General features: G+C 36.5%; 4 protein-coding genes, 1 long non-coding RNA gene and 1 pseudogene across 10 annotated transcripts; 4 read left to right on the forward strand and 2 right to left on the reverse strand.

The window, feature by feature from the left end:
* Positions 1-3,825: 3,825 nt before the first annotated feature.
* On the reverse strand, positions 3,826-6,084 carry LOC147521779 (GATA transcription factor 26-like). Its single transcript, XM_086566321.1, has 3 exons — positions 6,045-6,084; positions 4,937-5,290; positions 3,826-4,268 (listed from the first exon to the last, which is right to left on the reverse strand). The coding sequence occupies exons 1-3, from the start codon at positions 6,082-6,084 to the stop codon at positions 3,826-3,828; spliced, it is 837 nt and encodes a 278-aa protein (XP_086422447.1).
* A 2,311-nt stretch (positions 6,085-8,395) lies between these two features.
* Positions 8,396-11,773, forward strand: LOC147521780 (uncharacterized; annotated as a pseudogene).
* A 146-nt stretch (positions 11,774-11,919) lies between these two features.
* Positions 11,920-15,721, forward strand: LOC147521781 (serine/threonine-protein kinase TOUSLED-like). The gene is made up of 7 exons (XM_086586797.1): positions 11,920-12,142; positions 12,255-12,362; positions 12,452-12,511; positions 13,259-13,371; positions 13,931-13,997; positions 14,833-14,899; positions 15,157-15,721. Exons 1-6 carry the CDS (start codon positions 12,047-12,049, stop codon positions 14,890-14,892), a joined length of 504 nt encoding a protein of 167 aa, XP_086442923.1. The 5' UTR covers positions 11,920-12,046; the 3' UTR covers positions 14,893-14,899; positions 15,157-15,721.
* A 274-nt stretch (positions 15,722-15,995) lies between these two features.
* On the forward strand, positions 15,996-19,075 carry LOC147521782 (uncharacterized). 6 transcript variants are annotated; one of them, XR_015210286.1, is made up of 6 exons: positions 15,996-16,075; positions 16,166-16,262; positions 16,808-16,856; positions 17,123-17,253; positions 17,882-17,970; positions 18,842-19,075. It is a non-coding gene; the product is annotated as an uncharacterized LOC147521782 (long non-coding RNA). The 6 variants fall into 6 exon arrangements; XR_015210257.1 differs by having other exon boundaries at positions 16,001-16,075; positions 16,166-16,856; XR_015210276.1 differs by lacking the exon at positions 16,808-16,856 and having other exon boundaries at positions 16,001-16,075.
* A 2,008-nt stretch (positions 19,076-21,083) lies between these two features.
* LOC147521783 (uncharacterized) lies at positions 21,084-24,243 on the forward strand. The gene is given in 4 exon segments (XM_086587267.1): positions 21,084-21,447; positions 21,534-22,052; positions 22,054-22,849; positions 23,322-24,243. Coding segments are annotated over 4 exon segments (1,842 nt in total). The 5' UTR covers positions 21,084-21,153; the 3' UTR covers positions 23,555-24,243.
* On the reverse strand, positions 23,442-26,036 carry LOC147521784 (GDSL esterase/lipase 7-like). The gene is made up of 5 exons (XM_086566328.1): positions 25,799-26,036; positions 25,538-25,659; positions 24,809-25,061; positions 24,594-24,731; positions 23,442-24,327 (listed from the first exon to the last, which is right to left on the reverse strand). The coding sequence occupies exons 1-5, from the start codon at positions 26,034-26,036 to the stop codon at positions 24,254-24,256; spliced, it is 825 nt and encodes a 274-aa protein (XP_086422454.1). The 3' UTR covers positions 23,442-24,253.
* Between the last annotated feature and the right edge of the window lie 341 nt (positions 26,037-26,377).

Raw genomic sequence — 26,377 nt, forward strand, 5'->3', positions numbered from 1 at the left:
TGACCAACAGCTTGCAAACATTTTTACCAAGGGACTTCTAGCATCAAAGTTCTATGATATACTCTTCAAGTTGGGCTCGTTGGATATCTTCGCACCAACTTAAGGGGAAGTATGGGAGAAGAAAGATACAGGGGGCGCGTGCGCCTTCAGGTTGTGCATGATGAAGAGGCATGCGTGCCCTATTCGGTTTGTGACAGCAATTCGATAAATTTGTGTGTTTCTATAAAGGGAAGATTCCACTCTTTTAAAAACACTACAGACGATTGTGCACTCATGTTGTGCCTATATAAATCCCTGTAATAGAATCCTAAATCATCTATCAAGCTATAAATCTCTTTCTTCTCCTGTGGACGTAGGTTGCCGCAATGACACCGAACCACTATAAATCGTGTGTTTTGTCTCGTTAATTGGTTGTTGTTTTCTACAATCAGGAATTCAGGAATCTTCTTCATATTATCGGGCACTCAAGAAACTACTTGACATTGTGATAAGTGAGTCCTAAGGTTATCACCTATAAGGCACTCGAGAAACTTTGCACCACCGTGTGTGAAAAGTGAAAACCTTACGAGAGACAAATGTTAGGAGGGTAGTATAACTATTTATTAAATTGGAAGACGTGTATAACATGGCACAAAATCTAGTTTTTAAGGATACAGCCATGGACTGTCGTGTGGCCACTAGCCCACTAATTTATACTGTTTAGACAAAGTTGCTATATGTAAAACCAAATGAACATGACATAAACTTACAAATTATGCCAACAGAAGTACTCAAATGAACAAGTTCATCTTTGTATTCTAGAATTTTCTCGACATGCTAATTAAGATGATGGGTAGGTCTCTTCAAGTAGATGAGAATACGTCCAAGAAGATCACTAATTTCATTCAAATACGCATAGCAGCAGACTTCAATTATGAAGAACTAACCATTATTGCCTACACATCGTGAGCTCCCCTGTTAGAGATATGCCAGGGCCTAGAATGTATACCACTGAGGCACAGAGTTGGTACAAACGTTCAATTAAGATTTCAGTAACTTCCTATCACCACGACACCAGACCAAAAATCAATAAGCATGCCATTGAGTAGCTAATCATGTATATGGTTTCACCCCCTCATGAAGGCAAACATTGGCAGACATGGGCTGCTCGGACAAAACCTGTTACTGCCGAGATAACAAAGGTTCAGTTTGCTCATCTCAATGTTTGTCAAAACGTATGCTATTTTATATGGGCATCGAGAAAATTAAAGTGTATGATATATCTGTGCCCATGAAAAACTTGATGAAGATTACTCTTATAGTCAACATATAGCTATCAATTCTAAAATCTATAAAAGAATGTATGGTTTACGTCCATTGCTCATTTAAAATTTATTTTTAAGAGTTGTATATAGTTACTAACTTACTATAGTTGCTCTATACCCAATGAAAATTATATATAGACCAAGAAGTGGCCTCCTTTTGGACCATGGAGGCCAACCATCGCAAAGTTTGATCTTAAAGCAATCTGGAGGCCACCAGCTAAGCATTGCATCTGAAGATATATATAGTCCACTACAGCAACTTCTACATGTAGTTTTCGTCGTCATCTGGACCTAGCAGTCGCTGACTTCCCATTTTGCAATTGTTCTGCAAGGCATAATAACTTACATGTCACAACATTTGGTGTTAACTAAGGGTTTTCAGGAATGCATATCATTAACACTAGATTATATACTTAGGAATGGACTCTACATATATATTCTCTCCATCAGCACTTTACGTTCTTAATGTAATATGTTTTCATCTGTGAAGAGAATACTTGGGAGATAAAAAATGAGAAACAAATATAACGAACCTAATTAAGAGTGTCTGAAACTCCAAACAACTTTAGAAATAATGCAAGGAATATATGCCACACACCCAGTAGTGCAATAGCTCCAGGTGCATGGCATGTTTCTTCTTGAAGGAGTCAGCCTTGGGAATTTACTTTCTGGGCTAAATTAATTATTTACTTAAAACTCGGTTTATAAACAATCTGTCTAGGTCCAATATTGAGTTTAGTTATATACTGGTTCCAACTGAAGGAGGAAAACTAATAACAACAGCAACAACAAAATCAATCAATAGCTAAGTCTACCCAGAACATCATTCGCCTATATATCAACGACTTTTAATATCAAAAGTCATAGATATCTCTGCATTTTTTGGTTTTTCACCATAACAAATCTTTTAATGAGAAAGAGGGGCACTGCACCGGGTGGCAGGAAGGGGGGAGGGGGGAAGTGTGCGTGGATCGAGTGCAATATTCTAAAATGCACAGACTCACCCACACACATTGAGATATATTTTCTAAACGTACACACAGTCACACACAAACTAAGAGTTGTATATGTAAACAGATTGAAATGGACGATGGGGCAGCCAGAGGGAAGCCAGGCCCTTCAGGCTATGGTATTGCTGTTAGAAATCATAGAGGTGGGTTCCTGAGGTTGTCTGCAAAAACTTAGGCAACAACACAAACTATTGGGCGGAAAGCTTGGCCTTAGTGGAGGCTATGGAGCTTGTTGTCGAAGAAGAACGGGATAACATGCAGATTGAGTCTGACGCTGCAGCGGTGGTCACAGCAGCCAAGGAGGGATCAATGCACTGGAAACTCAAGGGCAGATTTGAAGTTTGTAAAAGGAGAATTGCAAGGCTGCACATCTCTCACACTGAGGGAAGCAAACTTTTCAGCTGACTTGGCAGCTAAGCATGCTTCTTGACTTGATGAGTTTGAGAGTTTCTCTTGTAATGGGAAGCCCCCATGGATCCATAAATGGGAGGCCTCCTATGGTACCTACTTGAGAGTAAACTAGTCTGATTCTTGTGGACTTAGCAAGTTCGTGACATTGTATCTTCCCTTATACTACTTTTAATTTAACTTTTAACTTAGCAAATAATAAAAGATTGAAATTAACTTTAGACTGTACCTCGGCATGCTTGAAGATGCGGAGTGTTTCGAGATTTGTTAGCATGTGCTGAAAACCTACTTCCAACAAATTGAGATGTACAGGAATATGTCTGTTTCTGCAAATTGAGACGTCCATTATTTGATTGCTGGAACGATGTTGAGACAGATTCAGACATCGTATCACAAAGATGAAAGGTTCAGGATATATATATAGTTCCGTTTACCAGAAGTAAGTGCTAATAATTTGTAGATATGATCTACTAACTATAGATAATATCTCCACAAAAATTTATCTCATTTGAAAATCTCTAACCTAATTAAAAGTTGTTGTAAACTTTGAATTTTTTTTAACGGTTCAGATTTTTCGATTTTTGCAATTATCTTTTGACATAGTTAAACATTATCAAATGAGGTGAAATTTTATAGAAGTGATCTTCATAGACAATTGAACACATCCACAAAATACTAGGTTATAATTCATGTTGTAAATAAAGTTGTGGGACATAGTATAAACTATGGTATAAAAAATGTGGTAAACGGAACATGATGGAAGAATATATATATATCAATCAATTGATGGAAGAATGATTCCTATTTTAGGGATCATTTTTCAACAGCAGCTGTGTATATATAACTAACATAACTACATTTCATTACGAAAACAAATTTCTGAAGCCACAGCGATCAGTTATTAAAACTAAGGGTACCCTAAAACTAATCGTATTGAACTGAACCATAACTTAAACATATCTGAGAAGAACGTATTTTAGGCAGGACGTCAGTACTGCTGATAGATGAATTTCCTGAAGCCAAACATAAATAAAGCACAACAAATCATGAGAAGATAAAAATTGTTATAAAAACATATAAGAAAGTACACAAAGGACCAACTCTTACAAATACTTGTTTGTATAAGCACTTATGTTTGCAGGATTCTCTTTCGCTTCATGTGTATCCTCAGTATCTTGGATCAATTTGTCACTCCCTACTTGACTTGAATTAATTTCATTAGTTTGGGATTGTACAGACAAACATGATGATCCCGTATTTAAACAAGGACTCTTGCTATCTATTATACGCGAGCTGTATTCAGACACCTCATTCAAAAAGATTGGAGGCTTAAGAAAAACAGCCCCTAGACGGGTCTCAAAGGGATACAACAAATGTTCATTCTCAATAAGGACACCTTCTTTAGATTCAGAAGATGATTCTTGCTGGTGAAATTTTTTGACAAGATCTCTTGTGAACAACTCAATAGGCGTTAGAATATGATGATTAGTTTTCGACCTCTTTTTTGAAGGAATATAGAACCCCCAAAGAGATGTTTTAGGTGGACCTGCATAGGAAAACATTAGCAAAATTTTAGAGCATGTCGTTACTGCATTGGTGATATAACAATATATCAATATTTTGTTTACTATTTGAATGCTATGCACATCCTTCCAAAAGAAGAGTGAATTTACAACTGATGTTCTATCATAGCCTAACTGGTTCCCTCACATACATAAGCTAATTTTGAACAAATAAACATTTATCACAATTCACAAGGTATTGAGTGTCTTGCTTGATGAATACTACTCAGACAAGAGTTGAGTAGGACCCCTCAGACTCTAATAACTAAATATATTCATGCCATCACATTTATTTCCATCAGATAAGTTTAACCGTATAATTATTTTCAACATAATATATATCCAGCTAAACAAGTATGCATGCAAACATATAGTGCATATGATATATATAGCCTCCATGTTGACTGCAATACATGAGCAACTTGACAAACGCAAGCCTTGTGAACTATCCTGACCAAGAAATTAAATAAGATCTAGTTTCATAGTGTTGAGGAGAGGGTTTTGGAACTAGATGAAACTAAATAGACATTTACTACTTTAATATTTTAGAGAATCAGACTAAGAGAACAATATGTTACTCCATAGTCGTCGGAATTATAAGCATAACCCCAGTTTAAAATTTATATTAGTGTGTAGGACAATGGTGGCAAACCTGAGATATCAGTCCCATTCGAGCTTCCTAAATGAGCATTACTCATGTCAGAGATTGATAGTGCAGAGCCTGAACTAGATCTGTTGCTTGTATCACCATCAAAACCTGTATGATTTGGATAACTTGGTGCAGATAACTGCTTGTGTCCAATGATATTTTCAAAGTGCTTCTTTACATGCCAAGTTGTTGCTGAGTGCAACACTGGCAAGTTATTCTCCAATGAGTTGGGGGTTATGAGTAACTGAGCATGTAATGGAGTATAATTGGAGAGTGAACCCTTTGTCTTCCATCTCGATCCACATGCATTGCATAAAGAGGGCTTTCCTGGCGGTCCATTCCTCCAAAGGGGGGAGCCTGTTTTATTGGATACCCCTCAACAATTAGAAGGATGACGATCAGAAGGAAATAATGCTGAGTTAATTAATGAAGTCGTTAATCGTGAAAAAATTTGTGTCAGGCGGTAACACTAGTAAGATAGTATATATATAAGTATACTTGGTTGATCATTCTGTTTCTCTACCTATAGTTTCAGTTATAAAAACAACATAATTCCTAGCTAAGCAATTAAACAGGCAGAAACAGTTACCAAAGTTCAAATCACCGCAGTATGGACCAAAGACCTTGCCCTTAGTGCAACAGTAGGCAAATAAGTTAATTATGCCTTCATCAGATAACTACTACAGTCAAAATCTTTTTTATTATTTTCAATTTTAACAACATAAAACAGTTAAGACTGGAAAAGGTTTACCATGAAGGACACTGTCACTAGACCCGATATTCATATCAAGAATCATCACAAAATTATCGAATGAAACAACAAATATAACCATAATTCATTCACATTTTTGGGCCAAACAAAATAACTATGCAACATAGTTATATCCATCAAACTAAAAACAGAAGAGCGAAAACATAGCAACTATTTGCTTAAATCCAATTATGCAATCCAGACTTGTTAGTCTTGTTCTCTAACAAAAATACCATTTCAAATAAACAGTTACTATCACATTTTAGTTTCATGCAGTAGACAACAAACACTGAGAACCAAAAAGACACAAAAAAGAGGGGAAATAAAAGCAAAACTTAAGAACAAGAATGAGACTCTCACTTGTAATTCCACAATGATCACAAGGTCCTCTTAAACCCATGCAGTTTCTCTAAAGAACTTCTATCTCACTAATATTCTTAGCTGTTACCAACTAAAAACCATCCCAAAACTAGCAAAACTCATTGCAAGTTAAAACTGCAAACTAAAAAAACACATAAATGAGTAAAAATGAGCAAAAATAGAAGAAAACTTGGTGAGAAAATACCAATTTAGCAAAGATTAAAGAGACCCCACTTAGAAATGAACATGAGTTGTAAGCATAAACACAAGAAGCCAAATTAAATCAAACACTTACAAAATAAAACTTTTTCACTTCTTTTGTGTTGCATATCCCATTTGTCTGTGTTTTTCTGTACTATGTTTCTACATGTTACCTATTTTTTTTGAAAAACACTTTTTTCAAGTCAAAACTAAAAGAGTGACAACTTACTAAGATACCATTTTACAAAAACAAATCACATAGAAAAAATAAAGAAATAAAAACAAATAGTGTTGGGAAAGGTAGAAAACAAAAGGAATCCACATTTTGGGTATGAAAAATGAGTTAAGACTTAAGAGAGAGAAAGATAGATATTGGGGTGGGTTGGTGACTTGGTATATTGTATTTGCTTTCTTACTCTCTTTGTCTTTCTTGGTTTATAAGATTTTCTTTGTAATCAGTGAAGATTTTAAATGTGTTGAGTACTTATGTGGCAAGGACTACCAATCATTAGCATTCTGGTTTGTAGAAGGATTTTGTAAAATTTTGTTTTGTCCTTTTCTTTTACTAAAAATAAGCTCATGTTTTCTTTCATATGGACTACTCCAATAATACCCTCAACATTTAAAAAAATATGTATGTTTTTTATAAAAATTTTAGGAAAAAGAAGAAACAATAACTAATCTATAATTTTGGTTTTTAAACAATTGTTTTTCTTTTAGTAGGAAAAATGTGAAAAAAATAATAATGTAGGCAATCAAAAACATGCATTAGAAGACGATGATAGTAGTTGGGGGCGTCTAGCTGATAAATTTAATGTCAATTACGTATAAGGAAAAAAAATAGTTATAATTATTGTAGAATTTAAATTTGCCGAACCTTTATCGTTTAACGATCATCAACTGCTAAAAAGGTAAATTCATATCAACAGAATTACCTGACAGAAATAACAAGCGATATGTACACGTGAAAACTCGATAGAGGATGGGATAACAAAATTAATCATTTTAATAAATATAGTATCTAACATTCGGTCATTCGCAATCAATTCAAACATATTGCAACACGAGTAACATATATTATCTACATTATTTTTTTTTTTCTCTTATTAATTATTTCAAATACTAGCACGATAAGGCGAGTAGCCTTGTGAATTATATTCCTCGTTAACCCTTCTCTAGTATCCTCACCCAAAATCAATATACAAAAAAATAAAAATACTTATATTTCAACCTCAATTTTTTTTCCCCATCAATTAAAATATCACACTTGGTATTCTAATGTTTAATTGACATAAATAAACTTGGTACTAAAAAAACTAAAATTTTGCTAAATTTTGTGGATGCAATCTCTTGTCTCCACAAACGGAATACAAATGTATAGTAGTCTCCAAATAGCATTGAAGATGAATGTCAACAATTCACAAGTCCGTACCTACTAACAACATTTAATGGTTTAATTGAGATGTATGCAATAATAAGGAAATATTAATATATTCTTAAATCTCAATCGAAGTGCGCCAACAATCATGAATTTGATTATGTGTCAAACTGTATATTGGTCTATGAACCCCTCCCTTGTTTCATTTGAGTGCCTCATAGTTATGGACACATGAATAGTTTTATGACATCGAAAGTGCTTCTATTGAGTACATATCCGTCTAGAATTAGAATTGGAGGTTAAATTTGATGCAAACTTGATTAGCTCATAGTAGGCTTTATTTTTTTGATTTGTTATTTTCTAGAGGAAAATTTAAAATTTTATTCAATATACATCCAAATGATAAAGTTACACAAATTTATTTATTTTGGATAAATCTATTTCAATAGATCATTATATATGGTCTTTTTTTGAAGAGGGATAAAAGGAAGATGTCATTCCGGATTTATTAAAATAAAATAAATATAATACTATATATATATATATATTTATCAAAAAAAGAATTTTTTTTATACATTTAATAAAGAGGCTCTTTAATAAAATAGATAAGAAATTTAGAAATCGTCTTAAAATCCTTCTTCCATCATATTAAATCGCATTATTACACCATGAGTTGTCCGTGAATATTATATCCTTTTTACAATAAGTGTCCAAATCTGGAACTAAATGTCCAGCCCACATGAAAAGCCCAAGTCTAAAAAAAAAGTCCACCCCAACACTCGAGAAAACCTAAATTTTGTCTCAATTCTCTAAAAATTTGGCCATTTTAATAATATGTTTATTAGATTCTCTCCAATTTTAATTTGTTTAGTTTGGTATAATGGAGGAAACTGAGACGCGGAAAATACGGAACATTTGCATACTTGCACATGTTGATCATGGGAAGACAACACTAGCTGATCAGTTGATTGCGGGTTCGTCGGGTGGTGGGTTAATACTACACCCGAAGCAAGCGGGTAGGTTGAGGTATATGGATTATTTAGATGAAGAGCAAAGAAGGGCGATTACAATGAAGAGTTCTTCAATAGGTTTGCAGTATAAAGGTAGTTATGCTATTAATCTTATAGATTCACCAGGTCATATGGACTTTTGTAGTGAGGTGTCAACTGCTGCTCGTTTGAGTGATGGGGCTTTAGTTTTGGTTGATGCTGTTGAGGGTGTTCATATACAGACACATGCTGTACTTAGGCAAGCTTGGATTGAGAAGCTTACTCCTTGTTTGCTACTTAATAAAATCGATAGGTTGATATCGGAATTGAAGTTGACCCCATTGGAAGCTTATACTCGTTTGCAAAGGATTGTTCATGAGGTTAATGGGATTATGAGTGCTTATAAGTCTGAGAAATATCTTTCTGATGTCGATTCCATACTCGCTGGTCCAGTTGGTGAGGTGGCTGATGAAAACGACGAGTATGAGGAAGATACGTTTCAACCTCACAAGGGGAATGTGGCTTTTGTTTGTGCTTTGGATGGTTGGGGTTTTACTATAAGTGACTTTGCTGAGTTCTATGTTTCCAAGCTTGGGGCTAGTGCAGTTGCATTGGAGAAGGCTTTGTGGGGTCCTCGCTATTTTAACAAAACCACAATGATGATTGGTGGGAAGAAGGCAGCTGGTGTTAGCAAGGTTCCCATGTTTGTTCAGTTTGTGCTTGAGCCACTTTGGAAGGTTTATCAGGCAGCTGATGGGGATATAGGTCTACTTCAGAAAGTTGTCAAATCATTTAACTTGTCTATACCTGCTCGTGAACTTCAGAACAAGGACCCAAAACTTGTGCTTCAAGCAGTCATGAGCCGCTGGCTTCCTTTGTCGGAGACAATCTTGTCTATGGTAGTTAAATGTCTGCCTGATCCAATTGATGCTCAGTCTGTCCGTCTCTCCCGATTGCTTCCAAAGATAGATGTTGTAGACGAGGGTGCTAATTTGGATGTTCTTACTGAGGCAAATCGTGTTAGGCAATCTGTTGAGACTTGTAACTCTAGTCCTGAAGCACCGTGTGTTGCTTTTGTGTCGAAGATGTTTGCTGTCCCATTAAAGTTGCTTCCTCCGAGGGGTCCTAATGGGCAAGTTGTCGACAATTTCAGTGAAGGAGGGGCTGGTGAATCAGATGAATGTTTCCTTGCATTTGCAAGGATTTTCAGTGGCGTTCTTTCTTCTGGGCAAAAAGTTTTTGTGCTTTCACCTTTACATGATCCACTTAAAGGAAAAGCAGTGCAGAAGCATGTGCAGGAAGCTGAGTTGCATTCGTTATATCTGATGATGGGACAGGGTTTGATACCAGTGGCCTCTGCAAAGGCTGGAAATGTTGTGGCAATACGAGGTCTTGGCCAGCAAATCTTAAAAAGTGCCACTCTCTCATCCACAAGAAACTGTTGGCCTTTCTCAAGTATGGTTTTTCAAGTTGCACCTACTCTAAGAGTGGCAATTGAACCATCTGATCCAGCAGATATGGGTGCACTCATGAAAGGCTTGAGGCTTTTGAATCGGGCAGACCCTTTTGTTGAGGTCAATGTTTCTGCCACAGGAGAGCAGGTGCTTGCAGCTGCAGGAGAAGTTCATCTTGAGAGGTGCATAAAGGATTTACAGGACAGGTTCGCAAGGGTGAGAATGGAAGTTTCACAACCCCTTGTTTCTTATAAGGAGACAATCGATGGGGAGGGATTTAATCCACTAGAGAAACTGAAGGTGTTGACAGGAAGCTCGGACTGTGTTGAGAAGACAACTCCCAACCAAAGATGTCTTATTCGCGTTCATGTTATGAAGCTACCGTCCATGCTTACGAAGGTGCTTCATGAAAGTTCTGACATACTAGGGACCCTTTTAGAAGGCAAACGCGGACAGATAGATAAAACCTCGATATTGCAGAAAGGAAATAATGGTGCTGTTGATGACAGTCCAATTGAAGTCCTTAAGAAACGCATAGTGGATGCCATTGAAAGTGAAATTGAGTCTGGTAGCAAAGAAATTGACAGTGATAGGGCTGAGAAGTATAGAAGTCTTTGGCGTCAGTTTCTTCTCAGGATTTGGGCGCTTGGGCCACGACATGTTGGCCCAAACATCCTCCTTGTTCCAGATCCGGAGATAGAGAGTGAGGATGCCTCTGTTCTTATTCCAGGTTCTTCTCATGCATCTGAAAGATTAGGGTTCGTGGGGGAACATGGTGCACAGAGCAATGGAAATTCGTCCGAAGCAATAAGCTCATTGCACATGGAAGCCAAGAGTCTGCAAAACAGTGTGGTATCAGGGTTCCAGTTAGCCACAGCAGCTGGACCCTTGTGTGACGAACCAATGTGGGGTTTGGCTTTTCTCGTTGAAGCTTACATTTCTCCATTAGGAGGCAGTACTGATGAGTCCGAACCTTTTACGATCTCTCGGACCAGCATGGCATATTCACAGGACAGATTATGACTGCTGTGAAGGATGCATGTAGGCAAGCCGTGCTTCAGAAGAAGCCTAGACTTGTAGAAGGCGTGTACTTCTGTGAGCTGAACACACCACCACTGAGTACTTGGGTGCTATGTATGCCGTGCTTGCTAGGAGGCGGGCTCGGGTACTGAAGGAGGAGATGCAGGAGGGGTCTTCATTGTTCACTGTGCACGCTTATGTTCCGGTTGCAGAAAGCTTTGGGTTCAAGATGAGCTGAGAAGATGGACTTCTGGAGCTTGTAGCTCTACTTTTGTTTAGCCATTGGGAGACACTTGAGGAGGATCCTTTCTTTGTACCCAAAACAGAAGAGGAGATTGAAGAGTTTGGAGATGGTTCAAGTGTTCTGCCAAATACAGCAAGGAAACTTGTTGACGCCGTGAGACGTCGTAAAGGCCTTCCCGTAGAGGAAAAAGTAGTTCAGCATGGTGCAAAGCAGAGAACCCTTGCCCGCAAAGTTTAAAGATCATTACAATAGTTAATACAAGATATATCTGTATCTGTTTAAAATTCAAATTCAATTTTGAGCATGACTTTGATTCTTACAATGTGACTAAATTCATGTTACCGATACATACTTTGAAAGTTCTATTCAAATAACTCTCGGTCTTAAGCATTGTTTCTCATGTTTTAATTGATGGATAAGAGTTTATGACTTATTGGATTGTACTCGTAGTTGTTTTAGTTTCTTACTTTCTTGTGCATTATGTTTGCGCCAATCTATATGATTCATATCGACCTTCTTTATCAATATATAAGTTTGTATACATATGACTGATGGGTTCAAGTTCTTCCATTCCCAACTTACCAGAATGATATGATCAAGAACTTTTATTTAATACATTTGTCATGTAACATATATGCTACTAAGTATGATGGGTTAAAGTGCAGAATGTTTTCTGTTGGTCGTCTTTCTATAATCACCTTGGTTCTTTATTCAACATGTTAATTTTGAAAACATTGAGGATCATTTTCTACTTCTGGCAGGCGACTCGTCCTATAGATCACTTTGTGAAGGATGATTTGGCTTCTCGAGAGGTATTCTCTCTTCCCTACACATGGATGGACCTATATCTTTAATCTCCTTTGTACAATGAACTTGAAAATTTGACTTTTCTTCCGTTTGTTTATTCTCTATTACTGGAAATAGGAGGAAATGACATCCTGGCGTGCAAAAGTTGCATCTTTAGAAGAAGATCTGCGTAGATCACATCAAGAAATGTCTGATCATCAGCAGCTTTGCCGTCAGTTAGAAAAGGTGTCCATTTTCTTTTGATATTGTTTGCATTTGGGAATTTCTTAATCCCTGTATAATTTTAATTTATTTGGATTTTTTTATATGGCCAGGAATTAAAAGACGTCAAAGATCAAGAGCAGCAAATGAAGCCTAAGTTACTACTTCTGCAGGTTAATGACTTTTAAATGGATTTCCTCTATTTTCGTGATTTGTGCTTAACTATGTCTGATATCATGATTTAGCATGCTGAATCATGCACCTCCTCTTCTTAAATCTTATTGGTTTCCTGTGATCCTTAATCATGGGCTCAAAGTTTGGTGTCTAGGATTTTACTCCTTAGTTTGAAAGTTTTCTTCTATCAGCAACTTGACGCCTTCTGTTTAGGGAAAAGCTAAGTTACATTCACGCGGATACGAAGTGTCTGACAAGTCAAAATATCAAAACTTTAGGTATATCACATACAATGTGTCCGTGCTGTGGCTGACATGAACACGTATCCCCTATCCGACATGGATATTTTTTAAAATATGGAGTGTCCAGGTAACATAGGGAAAAAGTCGTTACATGACATCGAAATGGATTATCTCTTTTTATTTAATTATTTATTTGTTTTGATCCCATCAGTATTCTATGATAAGCGCTCGTTTTGATCCCATCAGTATTCTCCCATCAGTATTCTTTAATTTCTAACGGTTACTAAAAAGGTATCTACTGATCCAACATTGTCCATTCTATTTGAATGACTTTGACTGGCATGTTCATATAAAAAAATCATGGAGAATGTTTCTCTTCTGTTGGAATGCTTCTTACTTAGAGTAGGCATTATTGTTCTCTTTGATGAAACTTATCTTGCGTGTCAGTTTGACTTGGAAAATTTCACTGATAATTGGTTGGCCTGTTTGTCAACTCTGATGCAGAGAGTAAAAGTAATACCTGATCTGTTAATATCTGTTTCAAAAGCCCAGAGACAAGAAGCAAGGGCAAAAGTACAACACGATTCTTTGAGGCTTGGCAATGTGGGAGTGATCAGGTAGAGTCCGTTACGTTGTTATGATAACAAGGGGAGAGTAATCTTAAAAGTTAACTTACATTATGCGTTGATTTCTCCAATTCTACTGTCATAATTTACGGACCCTATGGGAACTAAACGGTGATTATATGATAAATCCTGGCTTACCATCTGTTCATTTCGATATTTTTATTCTGCAAGTTCATCCCCATCCATGTAGTTGAGGATGCTCTGTATTTCTTTGGCCCGCACAAGTATTTTGAATCACTTATATCTTTGGAGAGTTTTGGGATTTTCCCTCTTGTACCAAACAAAGGAATTGCATGGCTATTTGAATTTGAAACATGCTAGTGATGATGCAGATCCTTCTTGTTTTTCCGCTAGTTAGTCAACACCAAGAAAAATATGCTCAATAGCCAAAGCTTTTCTGCTGATTCTAGTAACAAAACTTTAAGAGACAACTTATCTTACTCAGGTGCAATTCTTTTTGCGCTTTCAATGTACTTATTGTCTAGTAAGCATCCCTATCACTGACTTTACTGTTTTTTCTGCTTCTATGTGTGTCATCCTCTAATTGCAGAGCTGGAACAATTATTTATGAGACATGGGAGGATGGGGAAGCACTGAAGGATCTGAATTCACATCTGGTATGTATTTTTCAGCCCTTTGTTTCTCTCAAACAGTTAGGAAGTCTAGTCACATGCCTGACTCGGGTTATATTTATAATTGTATTTTTTATTTCTGAAAATATTCTTCTTGAAGGTGAGAAAACCTTTTGAAATTATATATCTATCTTGATGGTGGGTGATTATAATGAATGATTAATAGCTTTAGAAAAGAGCTTTACAGATGATGAAATGTATCCAAGATTAGGATCTCAATGAATGAGTGGCACTTGAGTGGTTTAGGAGTTGTACTGTAGTAGCTTAGATGGACGGTATGAAAGAGATTCTATTAGATGTAGTTTCCATGCGAACCAGGTCATTGAGATTTTTTCTTTGTTCCGGTTGGCTCCCTGATATGATCTGACACACACCCAATCATGTACAGATACACTATCACTCTTTTCCCTCGCTTCTTGAGGCATCATGTACTTGGAGCAGTTCCACTGAAGCTTTTTGGCCACCCGTATGCATTTGTTTTTTCATGAAATTTTATATCCCAAATGCAAGTTTTCTCTGTCATTCCATCACTTCTACGTGCACTGGATTCATAAAACCCAGGGATAAGTAAATTCAATTCTCTCAAACTTTCCTTCTCTAATTGGGAATTTTGTATGCCGTCGTTTTTTCTTCGAGTACTAGGGAGTTTTTTTTTGCTTTCTATTCACTTAGCTAGTCTTGCAGGCACAACATTGTGGCAAATATACCGTCATTAATAAAACAGAACTGATGATTTAAGAAGACATGACACATATTGGCATCTATGCTTTTTTTTTCATTTATTATTATTGATATTGTTATTTTATTTTATTTTCCCCAGAAGCAATTGTTAGAAACAAAGGAGACTATCGAGCGGCACCGGAAATCATTTAAAAAATGACAATCTGGTATGTTGTCTCTACCCCCTCCCTCCCATTCTATCCTCTTCTCACTGTGACTGTGGCTTAGTATAACCGAAATTTCACAGTCAAATTTAAATATTTAAGTCAGGAATTGTATGAATTTTGGCAAAAAAATTTCTAAACGTATTTTTCCCCTTTTCCTATTATGGATAGTTACCTTTTGTCTTTCATATGAATTCCACCGTTCTCTGATCGCTAATGTCAGTTTCTAATATATTTATATTTTATCTTCTTTCTTGAAGATAAGGGAGATGGAACTATGGAAGTGATGCTGAAACAGTACCAGAGGAAGACTTCCTCATTCAGGATGAGATATGTAAATCCCGTCTGGCAAGTATCAAACACGTAAGATTGCTCTAGGCTTAGTTAAATCCTGCACTAAGGAAAACTATATTGTTTCTTGGACTTGTCATCTGTAGGCTTACTGTTCTTAAACCATTTTAATGCATTTATTCAAGAAGATGAAATCTTTTTGCGAGAGAGGGATTGCTATGAACTTGAGAAGGGAAGGCTTATCCGTGAGATGAAGCATATAAGAGATGAAGATGGGTCCCATTTTAATAATTATCAAATTTTGAATCACCGATATGCTCTCTTAAATCTTCTTGGGAAGGGAGGCTTCAGTGAGGTTTACACGGTTCGACTCCCCTGCTTGTTTCCTGTTGTCCTTCCAATAATACTAGGAGAGCTTTTGAATTATCAGGCCTGTTTTATGAGAACTATGTAAGTACATAATTGCTGACAGAAATCTGTTTCGTCCTCTAATTTTAGGAGAACTTTTGAATAATTAGTCGGTTTTATGAGAACTATATAAGGCCACTATCGAGTAGGCTAATTTTGTTTTCCATTTTCTGAATATTTAGAATCACCTCCTTGAGATCACCTCTTTTAATCTCTCCAATTTATTCCCCAATCCTTTAATCATTCCAATTTATTCCCAAATACTGCCGATTCTTTAGGATTTGGAGAAATGTAAATTTCTATTAGAAGAATTTGGCAAATTTGGAACTCTCAATTTCAAATTTGAAATTTCAATGAGAGTTTTCTTTCAATGACTTTCTTAGATTACGGCTAAAACCAGGGAGTTTAGTTTTCTTATTCAACTAAGACCTAGTTTCAATTTGATGATCTAAACAGGAACTAAATCCGGGAACAAATCTGGTAAGAACTAAGTTCAATTGGTTGGTCTTTTCTATATTTTTTTAGTTTTGTGGTATTAACATGAAAAATTGAATTTTTTTGATGGTATAGATGGATCTTGATTATTCAGAGTCTTCACAATAGCTTCAGGGACATGTGGTGATCATTGAATTAGTTAATAATCGAGATATTTGCTCCAAACTTAATAGTAAGTTCTTTTTATGATTATTGTGATGTTCAATTGGATTGCATGTACATTTCAGCTTTTCATCGTATTCAGGGTTGTATGTTTGCCATTTTTTGTTTTAGCAATATTATCCGGTTGAATTGGTATGACTTTTTTACGATCAAGAAGTATTCCTCAGTTAAGTTTCTCTATTAACTGCCATTGTGGCAACTGTGGCAACTATTCCTTAATAATGCAAATCTAATTTGAATGAAGAGAAATTTAAGTTATTATCACAAATTATATTTTCTTTAATGTGGATTGATACGTTATTACATAGCGAGGATAGTGTTTGTAAGCTATGGAAATGGTATGCTATACTGTGTTGCCAGGTTAATGCATTGTTAAATAGTAATGTCGCCTAATTCTTATTAAGATCATCTTAGAATTTTATGATGCTCTGCCATATGTCATTTTGTGTATTTTAATAATGCGACATCCAAAACCTCCAAGGATGGTTTGTTTGTTTGAGAGTGATAATGGCGATTAAAGATGCTGATGAATTTTTCTATTCTCTGTATCCTCAGTAGTATGATATGCTCATGAAGTGATTTTCTTATCCAAAAGCTTTGAATGGTATTTTTTTCTTTTCTTATCTATCTCATCAATTGTTTTCTTCTTTGTCAAACAGTGAGTTCTGATTAAAATTATTGAAATTATATCACTTTATTACTTTGTGCGTTTTTTTCCCGTGAAGAATCAAAGATTTGTTTCCTATGTTTTATTGCAGTCGAAAGAGAGCTTCTACTGAACATACTGGCTTAATGTCTCTTCTTTGAATTTTAACTTGGTGTACGTGTATTAAGATTCATAAGCTCACATGATATGATTTTGTTAAGCAGGTACAAGTGATTGTTCATTCACTTAAGATCAACCATTTGAGAAAGTGATGTGTGAAGATTGACCTGACGATACTCAGTGGAAAAAGCTCCCAAGTAGATGAAGCTATGCAAGAAAGAATCATAGTTCTCAGGTACACTTGAGTCTTTTTCTTTGTGCTACATTACTTTGTTGTATGTTCATTTTGCATAATCATTTGACTTCTTATTGTGTCGGCCTTTGAGCGCTTTTGTGCTTCACTGCTTGGTTTTGATAGTGTGTTTCATTGTTGTTGATCTTAAAGTGCTTATTAGACTGATATATGCCTTTCTTATATTTGATTTTTATTGCGTTTTTCTTTTTTCCATTTGTCATAGGTACTAACAACTCAATGTTGTTCTTCACCTCTTTAAAGTCTTGCAATGTTTCTTTTTGGTTAGTTTGTTTTGTGGGTAATGTCTGTTCTTTGATTTCTTGGAATACATACTCTTACCCAAATTTTTAAGTATGTATTTTTTTAAATAAACGTATCATATGGTGATCATATAGGGCAGCTAGGTTCGCCTCAGAGCAATTAGATTTAACACTATCTCGAATATATGTTCTTACCTTCTTATCTATGTACTTAATGAAGTAGATTCACAGCATCACTTGATGAAGTAACTTTTCCATATTCAAGCCTTTGGTGGAAACTATGAACAGATGGTTGTGATCACTTAGTGTGTATATTGTGTTTGTGTGATATTATAATTCTCACTATTAACCAAGATTGTTTTATGTAGCTTTAAACTAAGAAGTTTAAGGGGCCATACAAGAAAGCCGAGATATATATATATATATATAGGTTTGGACCAAACTAACTATGTCAAAGGTACTTTGCTTTCACCATCTTTCTCTCCACTAATGATTAGTGATAAGCTTTTTCTATGTGCTTGTGTAGGTCTGTTTTCTCCCTCATCTTATTAGCATATTCTAAGACCAAATTTCAGCTCACCAAATCAAACTGCTAGCAAATAATCATGTATGCATAAAAAACACAAGCACAACTCTTATAGCACATGAACAACACCACTCCCAACTAATACTAATAGCATGTGCTCACTATAGTACTCATTCTCATAAACTTCACTGTAGTTCACTAGAGATGGTATTTTTTGTTCTCGGTGAATAATACTCATTTCGGAGATCCAGTTCTTAGATTAAAGATTGTCCTCTCAGTCATCATTTTTATAGCTATACATTCTTTAAGGCAAAAGAAACATCGTAGACTATTACCTGAATGGAAGATGCAAGATGCGTTAATGCATTTGTGTAGCTAAGCGTAATGAAGTTGCTCATTAACCTTGCTCTGTGTGGCTGCAGCACAAGAGCATTGTGTAGATGTGCATAACGTGTAATGCATAATAGCCCCCAGTTTCTCATTGTAATGCATAACGCATGATTGCAATGTTTTTTAGCACAATCAAATTATGCTATTCCTCCTTTGACTATGGTGTCAGTTTCTGTAGCTAAGCATTGATAACGTATATATGGTGATGACATCGAACTAAGTTAATAATTAAAATAGCATGCTGTCAGATCAACCCTATATGCATAGTTTTCCCTGTAGTTTTCTCTACTGATAAAATTATAAAAAGTAGAGAATGGTCATTTACTGAGTTTCATGTGTAAATTAACTGATGGAACATGAAATTGATTATTTGTATACCTATGGGATAACTCTTTTGATGATTAATTGGTAGGTCATGGAGGAATACCCATATTGAGATATGCTTTTGAAAGAAGTACCTAACAAGATGTTGATGGAGTAATAGCCTCAGCCAGTCTTTCTACCTGCATTTCAAACCCCTTAATGTGACCCGGTTATAAGTTGGAGCACAACTGAAATTTAACTCATTGGGAAACGTTGAATGACCTTTTCCCTTCATGGACATGATGTATAGGTTCAAGCCAGAACACCTGAAATATAGTTATCATCATCATTAGTTAATGCCTTAATGGATCCAAGTAGGGCTGGAAATGGTGCGGGTTTTGACCCGAATCCGACCCGATCCAAACCCATTTTAACGGGTTTGGACCTTAATAATGAGTCCGAATAAGAAAATGGGTCGGATATGGATTATCCATTTTTAATTCGGATTCAAATATGGTTTTACTCTAAATGGTTCGGATCCTCCGAATCCAAAATATAAAATTTTGTTAATATATCTTCCAAATAATAATTGGTCTCTTTGTTTGTAGACATGTGGGTGATTGAGAACTTGTGGTTCATGTGGTCCATCGGGTCGGATCCGATTATCCCATTTACAGAAATGGTTCGGATATGGTATGCCATTTTGGATCCATTCGGGTCATGGATCCGGATCTGGTTTTGTATTGAAAAAATGGATCTGGGCATGGATATAGTCTGATCCGACCCGAACCCGCTCCATTTCCAGCCCTAGATCCAAGTATGGGGAAAGCATGTCCCTTGGTAAGTTTAAGGTATGGCAATTATTATTAAACGATACGCTTCTTTTATTTGATTAATTTGTTTGAGGACAGTGGAAGAATTTCTTATTCATGTGCGCCATATAGATCTTGTACTGACAAATTTAGGCTGGGTGAAGTCATATTTTGGTGGTACAAGAATAAGGGTAAAGTCTTCGACACGTGAATTAAGATATAATATATCAACTGAATAGAGAATGCAGTTGCTTCAGCCTTTGTCAATCGTTAGAAACTTTTTACATAGTACTTAGAGCATCTCTAGGTGGTGGAGGCATCAAATGTCAAGTTTGAGGCTATATTTGACGCAAATATCCACAAACAATGGCCAACAAAAAAAAAGTCACAAATTTGGAGTAGCATCTACCACATGCGACATTGACAATGGTGGGCACGACAGTGGAAATGTTGCGCGACATTACTACTGTTTGGAGTAGAATATATTTTCTCAAACAATTCCAACAAATTTGGAGTAGGACCTACCATACTCGACATTGGCAATAGCGCGCGACATCTACATCCACATCCGAAACAACAAATTTGTCTCTACAAATGCGGCTAGACACTTGATGCCGCTATGAATGTTTCCACCTAGAGTTGGAATCCATTGAAATTCTGAATGGTGGAGGCAAATATATACACTTGATGCCTCTACATAGATATGTTGTTATACTCCAAATGTGATTTTTCTTTATTTGATTTTCTTGGATGGGATATTTACTTAGCTACCACATTTTTTTTAACAAATACGAGTACAAGGAACTATATGATGTGTTTGATAGGAGCTATGGCAAAGACAAATTTTGTCACCATTTGCTAATGACAAATTTGTTATGGTAATCAAAGTGGCAATTGCAAATAGTTTGTGACAAATCTAGATTTGTTGTTGTTTGATTATACATGATAACAAATAGTTTGTGGTAAATTTGTGTGTAATTTGGTGTGGCATCAAAATCATGGCACATCACTAGTTGTGGCAAAACTCAAAAATATTTGCCACAGGTCAGAAATCATATCAAACAGTGGTAAATAGTGACAAATGTGTGAATAGTGTTATTTGCCATGATTTGTATTTGCCATAGCTCCTATCAAACATTGTCTATATTTTTATTTCAATGAATATCATGCCAAATGCGTATATTGAGCTCAATCTTTGGTAAAAACTTCATAATTGAATTTGCTTTACGATCTCATTCTCTGGATGTCCATCATATCTGCGTACTCACTATTATGTATAGTCTTAGCAGCATGTCCTCTCAATTTTCTATGTTCAGGCCATAGTTTCATATTCTGCTACAGGCTTTCGTAGAGCTCAACCATCTGGCCAATGTCCCACATTGTTTGATGGTTTAGATGATTTAGGTGCAGTTACATGCATTTGTGATGCTCTTAAGGCCAACTTAAAAAAACTCAGAATGACCCGTAAGCATTAAGTTCATACTTGCCCAAAAGCCCAGAATGCCTAGAATTTGTATTGTATATTTTTCAGGTTAAGGCCCAAGCCGACAAGGACACGTATTCTTGTATTAGCTTAATAACAAATCTTGTCGAATTCGGCTCAACTCCAATGGAAGAAGAAGAAGGCAACACGAATCCCGATGCCCTCTCTTCATCAAAAAAAGGAAAAGAGAAAATAAGTGAACCCGAAGTTTGTGGGATATGTTTTTCGGAAGAGGAAAAGACAATACGAGGATGGATAGACAGTTGCAATCATTACTTTTGTTACTTGTGTATTATGGAATGGGCTAAACTCGAATCACGTTGCCCAATGTGTAAACAGAGGTTTAAAGAAATTGTTAGAAAAGCTAAACACGCTGTTTTCATTAACGAACGCGTTGTCAACGTCCCTCTCCGTAATCAGGTTCGTCTTTTTTAACTCTATTCAAATAAATATTACACATTTTATTTTACGACCACTAATTTTTTTATTACTTGTTTGGAAACCAGACATCTCAGATTTATGACCCGTACGAACAAGTGAATTGTAGTCAGTGTCATAGTTCATCAGATGAGAATCTTTTACTACTATGTGATCTTTGTGACTCAGCGGCTCATACTTACTGTGTTGGCTTGGGTGCTACTGTACCAGAGGGCGACTGGTTTTGCCACGATTGTACTGTTTCTAGGAATGCACAACAAGCTGATAGTGAAAGCGATAAAGACCCAGTCGATTCTGACTCGAATGTTTCCATTTCGGAAATTGTGCGAGAATCATGTACGGGCAATGTGAAGAGATCTCGAGGAAAAAGAAAGCGATTGCCAACTCGTCCAGCTCGTGTGCCTGACAGAGATAGGATTTCGAAAGCTGGTAAAACTAAGTCTAGTGTGAGAACCTTGAGACACTGTCGTAATGTGCATAGTCGTATAAGAGTGATGCGTGAGAATTGGAATGCATTGAGAAACGAGTCAGTATATTTCTCTAGGAATAGGAATGTACCTAATTCTGTTGGGAAGAATGATAAGAAACAGAATGACAGACCAGCTGTCATTTATGCTCAATGGAAAGAACCCGGTTTCATCATCTTCTAATAACTGTACACAAAACAGTACCGTTGATAGTTCTACTGGTGAAAGGCTAAAGAATGCAGGTTCACAAGATATTGATAAAGCCTGGAAGATGTTGGATATTGCAAAATCAGTACAACGGGCTCGTGAGGCCACTCAGAGAGTTAATCAGAATTCTAGTCATCAGTTGTGTAAACAAGAGCCACCGAAGGAAGAAAAGAATACAAGCTCAACTATTTCCATGCCTAAGAGAAGCACGTTTCAACAACAGGATCTTGGAGTGGTTGCACCAGAGAACTATAGGCATCAATTGCTTGAAATAGCACAGAGAAAGCGCAAGTCCCAAAATTGTGAAGAGGGAAGGCCTAGTAGGGATGCATGTCATCGGAGGCTTTCAAGTAGTCACCCATCACAATCTTTTGAGGTCCCATTGGCGAGGAAGCCCCATTTGGTCGATGCGGTTGATCTTTTTCATGAACAGAATTGGGATGTCATTGGAGCCTCTTCAGATGTTAATGAAAGAAGTGGCAATACTTGGTCAATCTCTCAGACTGAGCCATCTTGTAGAGTGTCAGACCTAACTTCCAAAAGATCAAAGTTTTGTTCACCTTCTTGCTCCGAGGAAGAGATTCCTAATAAAGGCACCGTGGTCAAGAGTTGTGCCAACATTATGGTAAGCAAAGACAAGGGTGCAAAGTGTGAAGTCCAATCATTGGTTAAGCTGAATTTAAAATTGCTTAGTAAGGATAAACGGCTAGGTATGTGCTATTTGTTTTGATGGATTCTTTTTTTTTTGGCTATATCCCTACATGTTTACCTTTTAATTGTTGTTAGTTATGTAGCACTTGCATTGTCACTGAAATTTATTCCTTTGGTTTAGGTAAAGTCTATCTAACAACGACATGAACACGTGTGTCAGTGTCCAACATGCTGACTTACATTAGCATGACAAAATGACAAGAAATTTCTAAAGTTAAGATGGGCTTCTGTGCATTAGAAGGGCTGATGGGGACTTAATTGTCCCCAAACCGTAAGGAATAGATTCGTGAACCACGTAGATATTGTTTTACCATCTAATTCATCTTCATGCCCCTCTTGTCATTATGCCATTGATTGACCTTTTAAAATTACTTTGTGTTTTGTCATTATGTGTGTTGCCTGTTTTAGTTGGTGAGGGACTTGATTTTTCAGAATTGAATCTTTTCATCATAAAATGTGTTGCATCTGTAGGTGTTGATGGATTCAAGGAAGTTGCAAGGCTTGCAACACATACCGTTCTGGCAGCATGTGGATTAGAACATAAGAAATCCATCGTCCGCCCCTTTCCTGATTCAGTATGCAGACATAATAATCAGACCAAGCAGCTTCATATGTCGAATTTAATGCCAAGTTCCTGTAGAGAATGCTTTTATGCCTTTGTAAAGGATACAGTCAAAGCTGTCTTGTCCGAACAAAAGTTCTAGTCTAGCAAGGTGTTAGAAGATGAGAGGTGGTGGCTCTAGGCACAGAGTAAATTGCCTTTCTTACTGCTAAATATGAACTGAGACGGAACTTTATAGAGATTCTGTAGTGGCTTCTTGTCATTCCCCAAAACACTTTTGATTTTACCGATTAGAGGCACACTTTGCAGTCCCTTTCTTGTTTTGGCACCTTTTGAATGAGCATGTTCAGTGTGGGTTACCAATGTCATGCCCAACTGAGAGCCCGTGCTTGTTGCAGTGAGGAGCTATTATGGTGAAATACATGTATATCTTCATCTTTGTTTGATAGGCTGTTCTTATTTCTGACAGAAGGGACTTACTCTTCAGTCCATCCAGAAGGCATTTGTGTTTTTGATGCTGGAGAGTTTACCTTGGTGCTGGTCTTTGATTCTGAATATGCTGAAACAAATTGGAACTCAAGTTGTGAGGATTGTCAATAAGAGCTGGTCGTGGGCAGAATGAAGTTAAAGAATGTTGGCAAGCAGAAAGTGTGTTAGATGTTTGATTGTTTGAAGTGTAATGGTGTATTACTGTTTTGTTTTAGTTTTCAACTATTTTGATTCTTGACCTTATAGTTGCTTTAGGGGTATCCATTTTTGCTGGATGTAAATAAGTGGAGCAAGGAATTTATCCGATTCTTGTGCAAATAGAATTGTATTAGTTAAAATTCATTAACTCTCTTCAATCGAGGAACAACTCTATGGGGAGAGACTCATTTTGAAATGAATATCTACTAATCTTTTGACTAATTAGTAATCGACGTTGAGAATATATATTTTTCTCTGATCAGGAAGTTATATTTTGATTTGTAAACTTTTCTAGTCAGACTGGCACTTTCTTCAATGATTCAAATTCATTTAGCTTACAAGAGAGGTATTGTCCAGTTGTCCACAACAGATTATGCTCCTAAACAAATTAGCCTGCTGCAGTCAACTACATTGACATAATCATTTTTGCGCCAGCTTCTTGATATTGAATGGGGAGCATATATGTGATCCACTATAGCAAGTCTTCGCGATGATTGAATATGCTGCCTCAGTGAGATGATAACCGTCCCACCAGAGGTATCGGTCATCACTCATGCATGGTGGGAGAGCAGGAGTGCATGCCAAAGTCCCATCCCCAGCAATGCAGCATGGGTTCTTTGTGTCTATAAATCCTGAACAAAGACATAAAAACTCATTCAGAACAGAGATTAGATACTTAGGTATAATCATTACGATTTGAAAAACTCACCATAGTTGGATGGATTTTCAATAATATTTTTGACAAGGGCATTAATTTGTCCATTGATAATAAGTGATCCAGGAAGAACATTTGTTAGTCGATCCAGTGTCGTAGAAAGCTGACTATTGAAATGTGATATCAGCTGATTGTAGTATTCTAGGCAAGGTCCTATTGGTTTAAATCTATTTGTATACGTTGGCATGCATCCAATAGGCCCAAGCTCAAAGATTATTATCTTCCTGGCTCCCAGTCTATATAGCCTCTGCCAATTCCAAAAAAAAAAAACAAGTTACAATAGTGATTTTAAATCCGTATTAAGAAATCCTAATGACAATTAAATTCAAAGGCAGGACATATTGTTATTGGCTCAACGGAATGTATTTAAAAGCAAAAAAAATCGAGCACTTTAACCTCAATATGCAGAGAGAGTTTGCCCATGAGAATGAGAACAAATTCTTGAGTAGAGTATGTTAAACTGGTATTGAAAAATAGAGGTTGAAGATAATTGTTTATATAGTCATTAGTTCCAGTAGAAACCATGAATATGGACTTGGACAAGTAACTGTTAAGGTCTTTTTGCTTCCAAGCTTCGGTTGCAGCACTTCTTCGACGGTTTTCAGGAACAAACTTATCTGCTGATCCAAGGATATGCGCTCACCCTACATGTAACATGTCAATGAGAAAGTTTTCTTTCAAGGTGGACTATTTATAACTTGGATCAAAATGTAAGACTGTTACTAAATTAGTTCCTGTCTCGGCGAGAATGCCGCTTGCTCCAGATGCATAATTGACACCAGTGAGGTTTTGGAAGTTCTGATGATCCATATATGAGGGAGCAAAGGGTAGTCCAAGCAGTTGAGCTGTAACAGAGACAAGGATTAACTTATTCTGCATGAAACTTTAATAAGGGAAATATTTGTTTTTTATTACTAGTGTTTATGTTTACAATTGAAAGTAACCAATAAACTGAATCTGTTTTACAGAGTAATCAATATTTACCAGTGATATCTGCAACTGTTTTGCCATTAGTGAATCTACCGGAGGCACCGCCACTGAAGTCTACACCATAAGGTGGGAAATTTGCTCTGGCTAGTGTTACCAGGAAATTGTTGTTGCCACAATCAAGTAGAGAGTCTCCAAACACGTACAAAGCTGGGGCGTCAGTACTTACGGATTTCAGTGAAATTAAATGAAGAAACAGAGTTGTGAACAGAAGATAAAAAGATATATTTATCATGTTTGGTGATCAAAAAAAATTCTTTGAGACAAGTTGATCCAGTTCTAGAGCTGAGATTCAAAATAGGGTCTAAACATTTAGGATTGAGTTGAATCAGTCAGCTCCAACTATTGGTTGTTAGGATATTGTCATACAATGTTCATGAATAAGATCACGTCTTCCATGTATATGCCCAGGTTGTGTTAGGTGCTTATGACAATGATAAAATTGTTGTGGGGCTAATAAGATGCAGACCTCAAAATGCATGAATTGCCAGTTTTCTGTTAATAATGAAAATCTACACCACAGAACTCGTGCTCGAAGCCACGATCATCACTAGTATTATCTATGTGATAAAATAT

The sequence above is a fragment of the Coptis chinensis genome, chromosome 1, assembly GCF_015680905.1.
Source record: "Coptis chinensis isolate HL-2020 chromosome 1, ASM1568090v1, whole genome shotgun sequence".
Taxonomy (NCBI): domain Eukaryota; kingdom Viridiplantae; phylum Streptophyta; class Magnoliopsida; order Ranunculales; family Ranunculaceae; genus Coptis; species Coptis chinensis.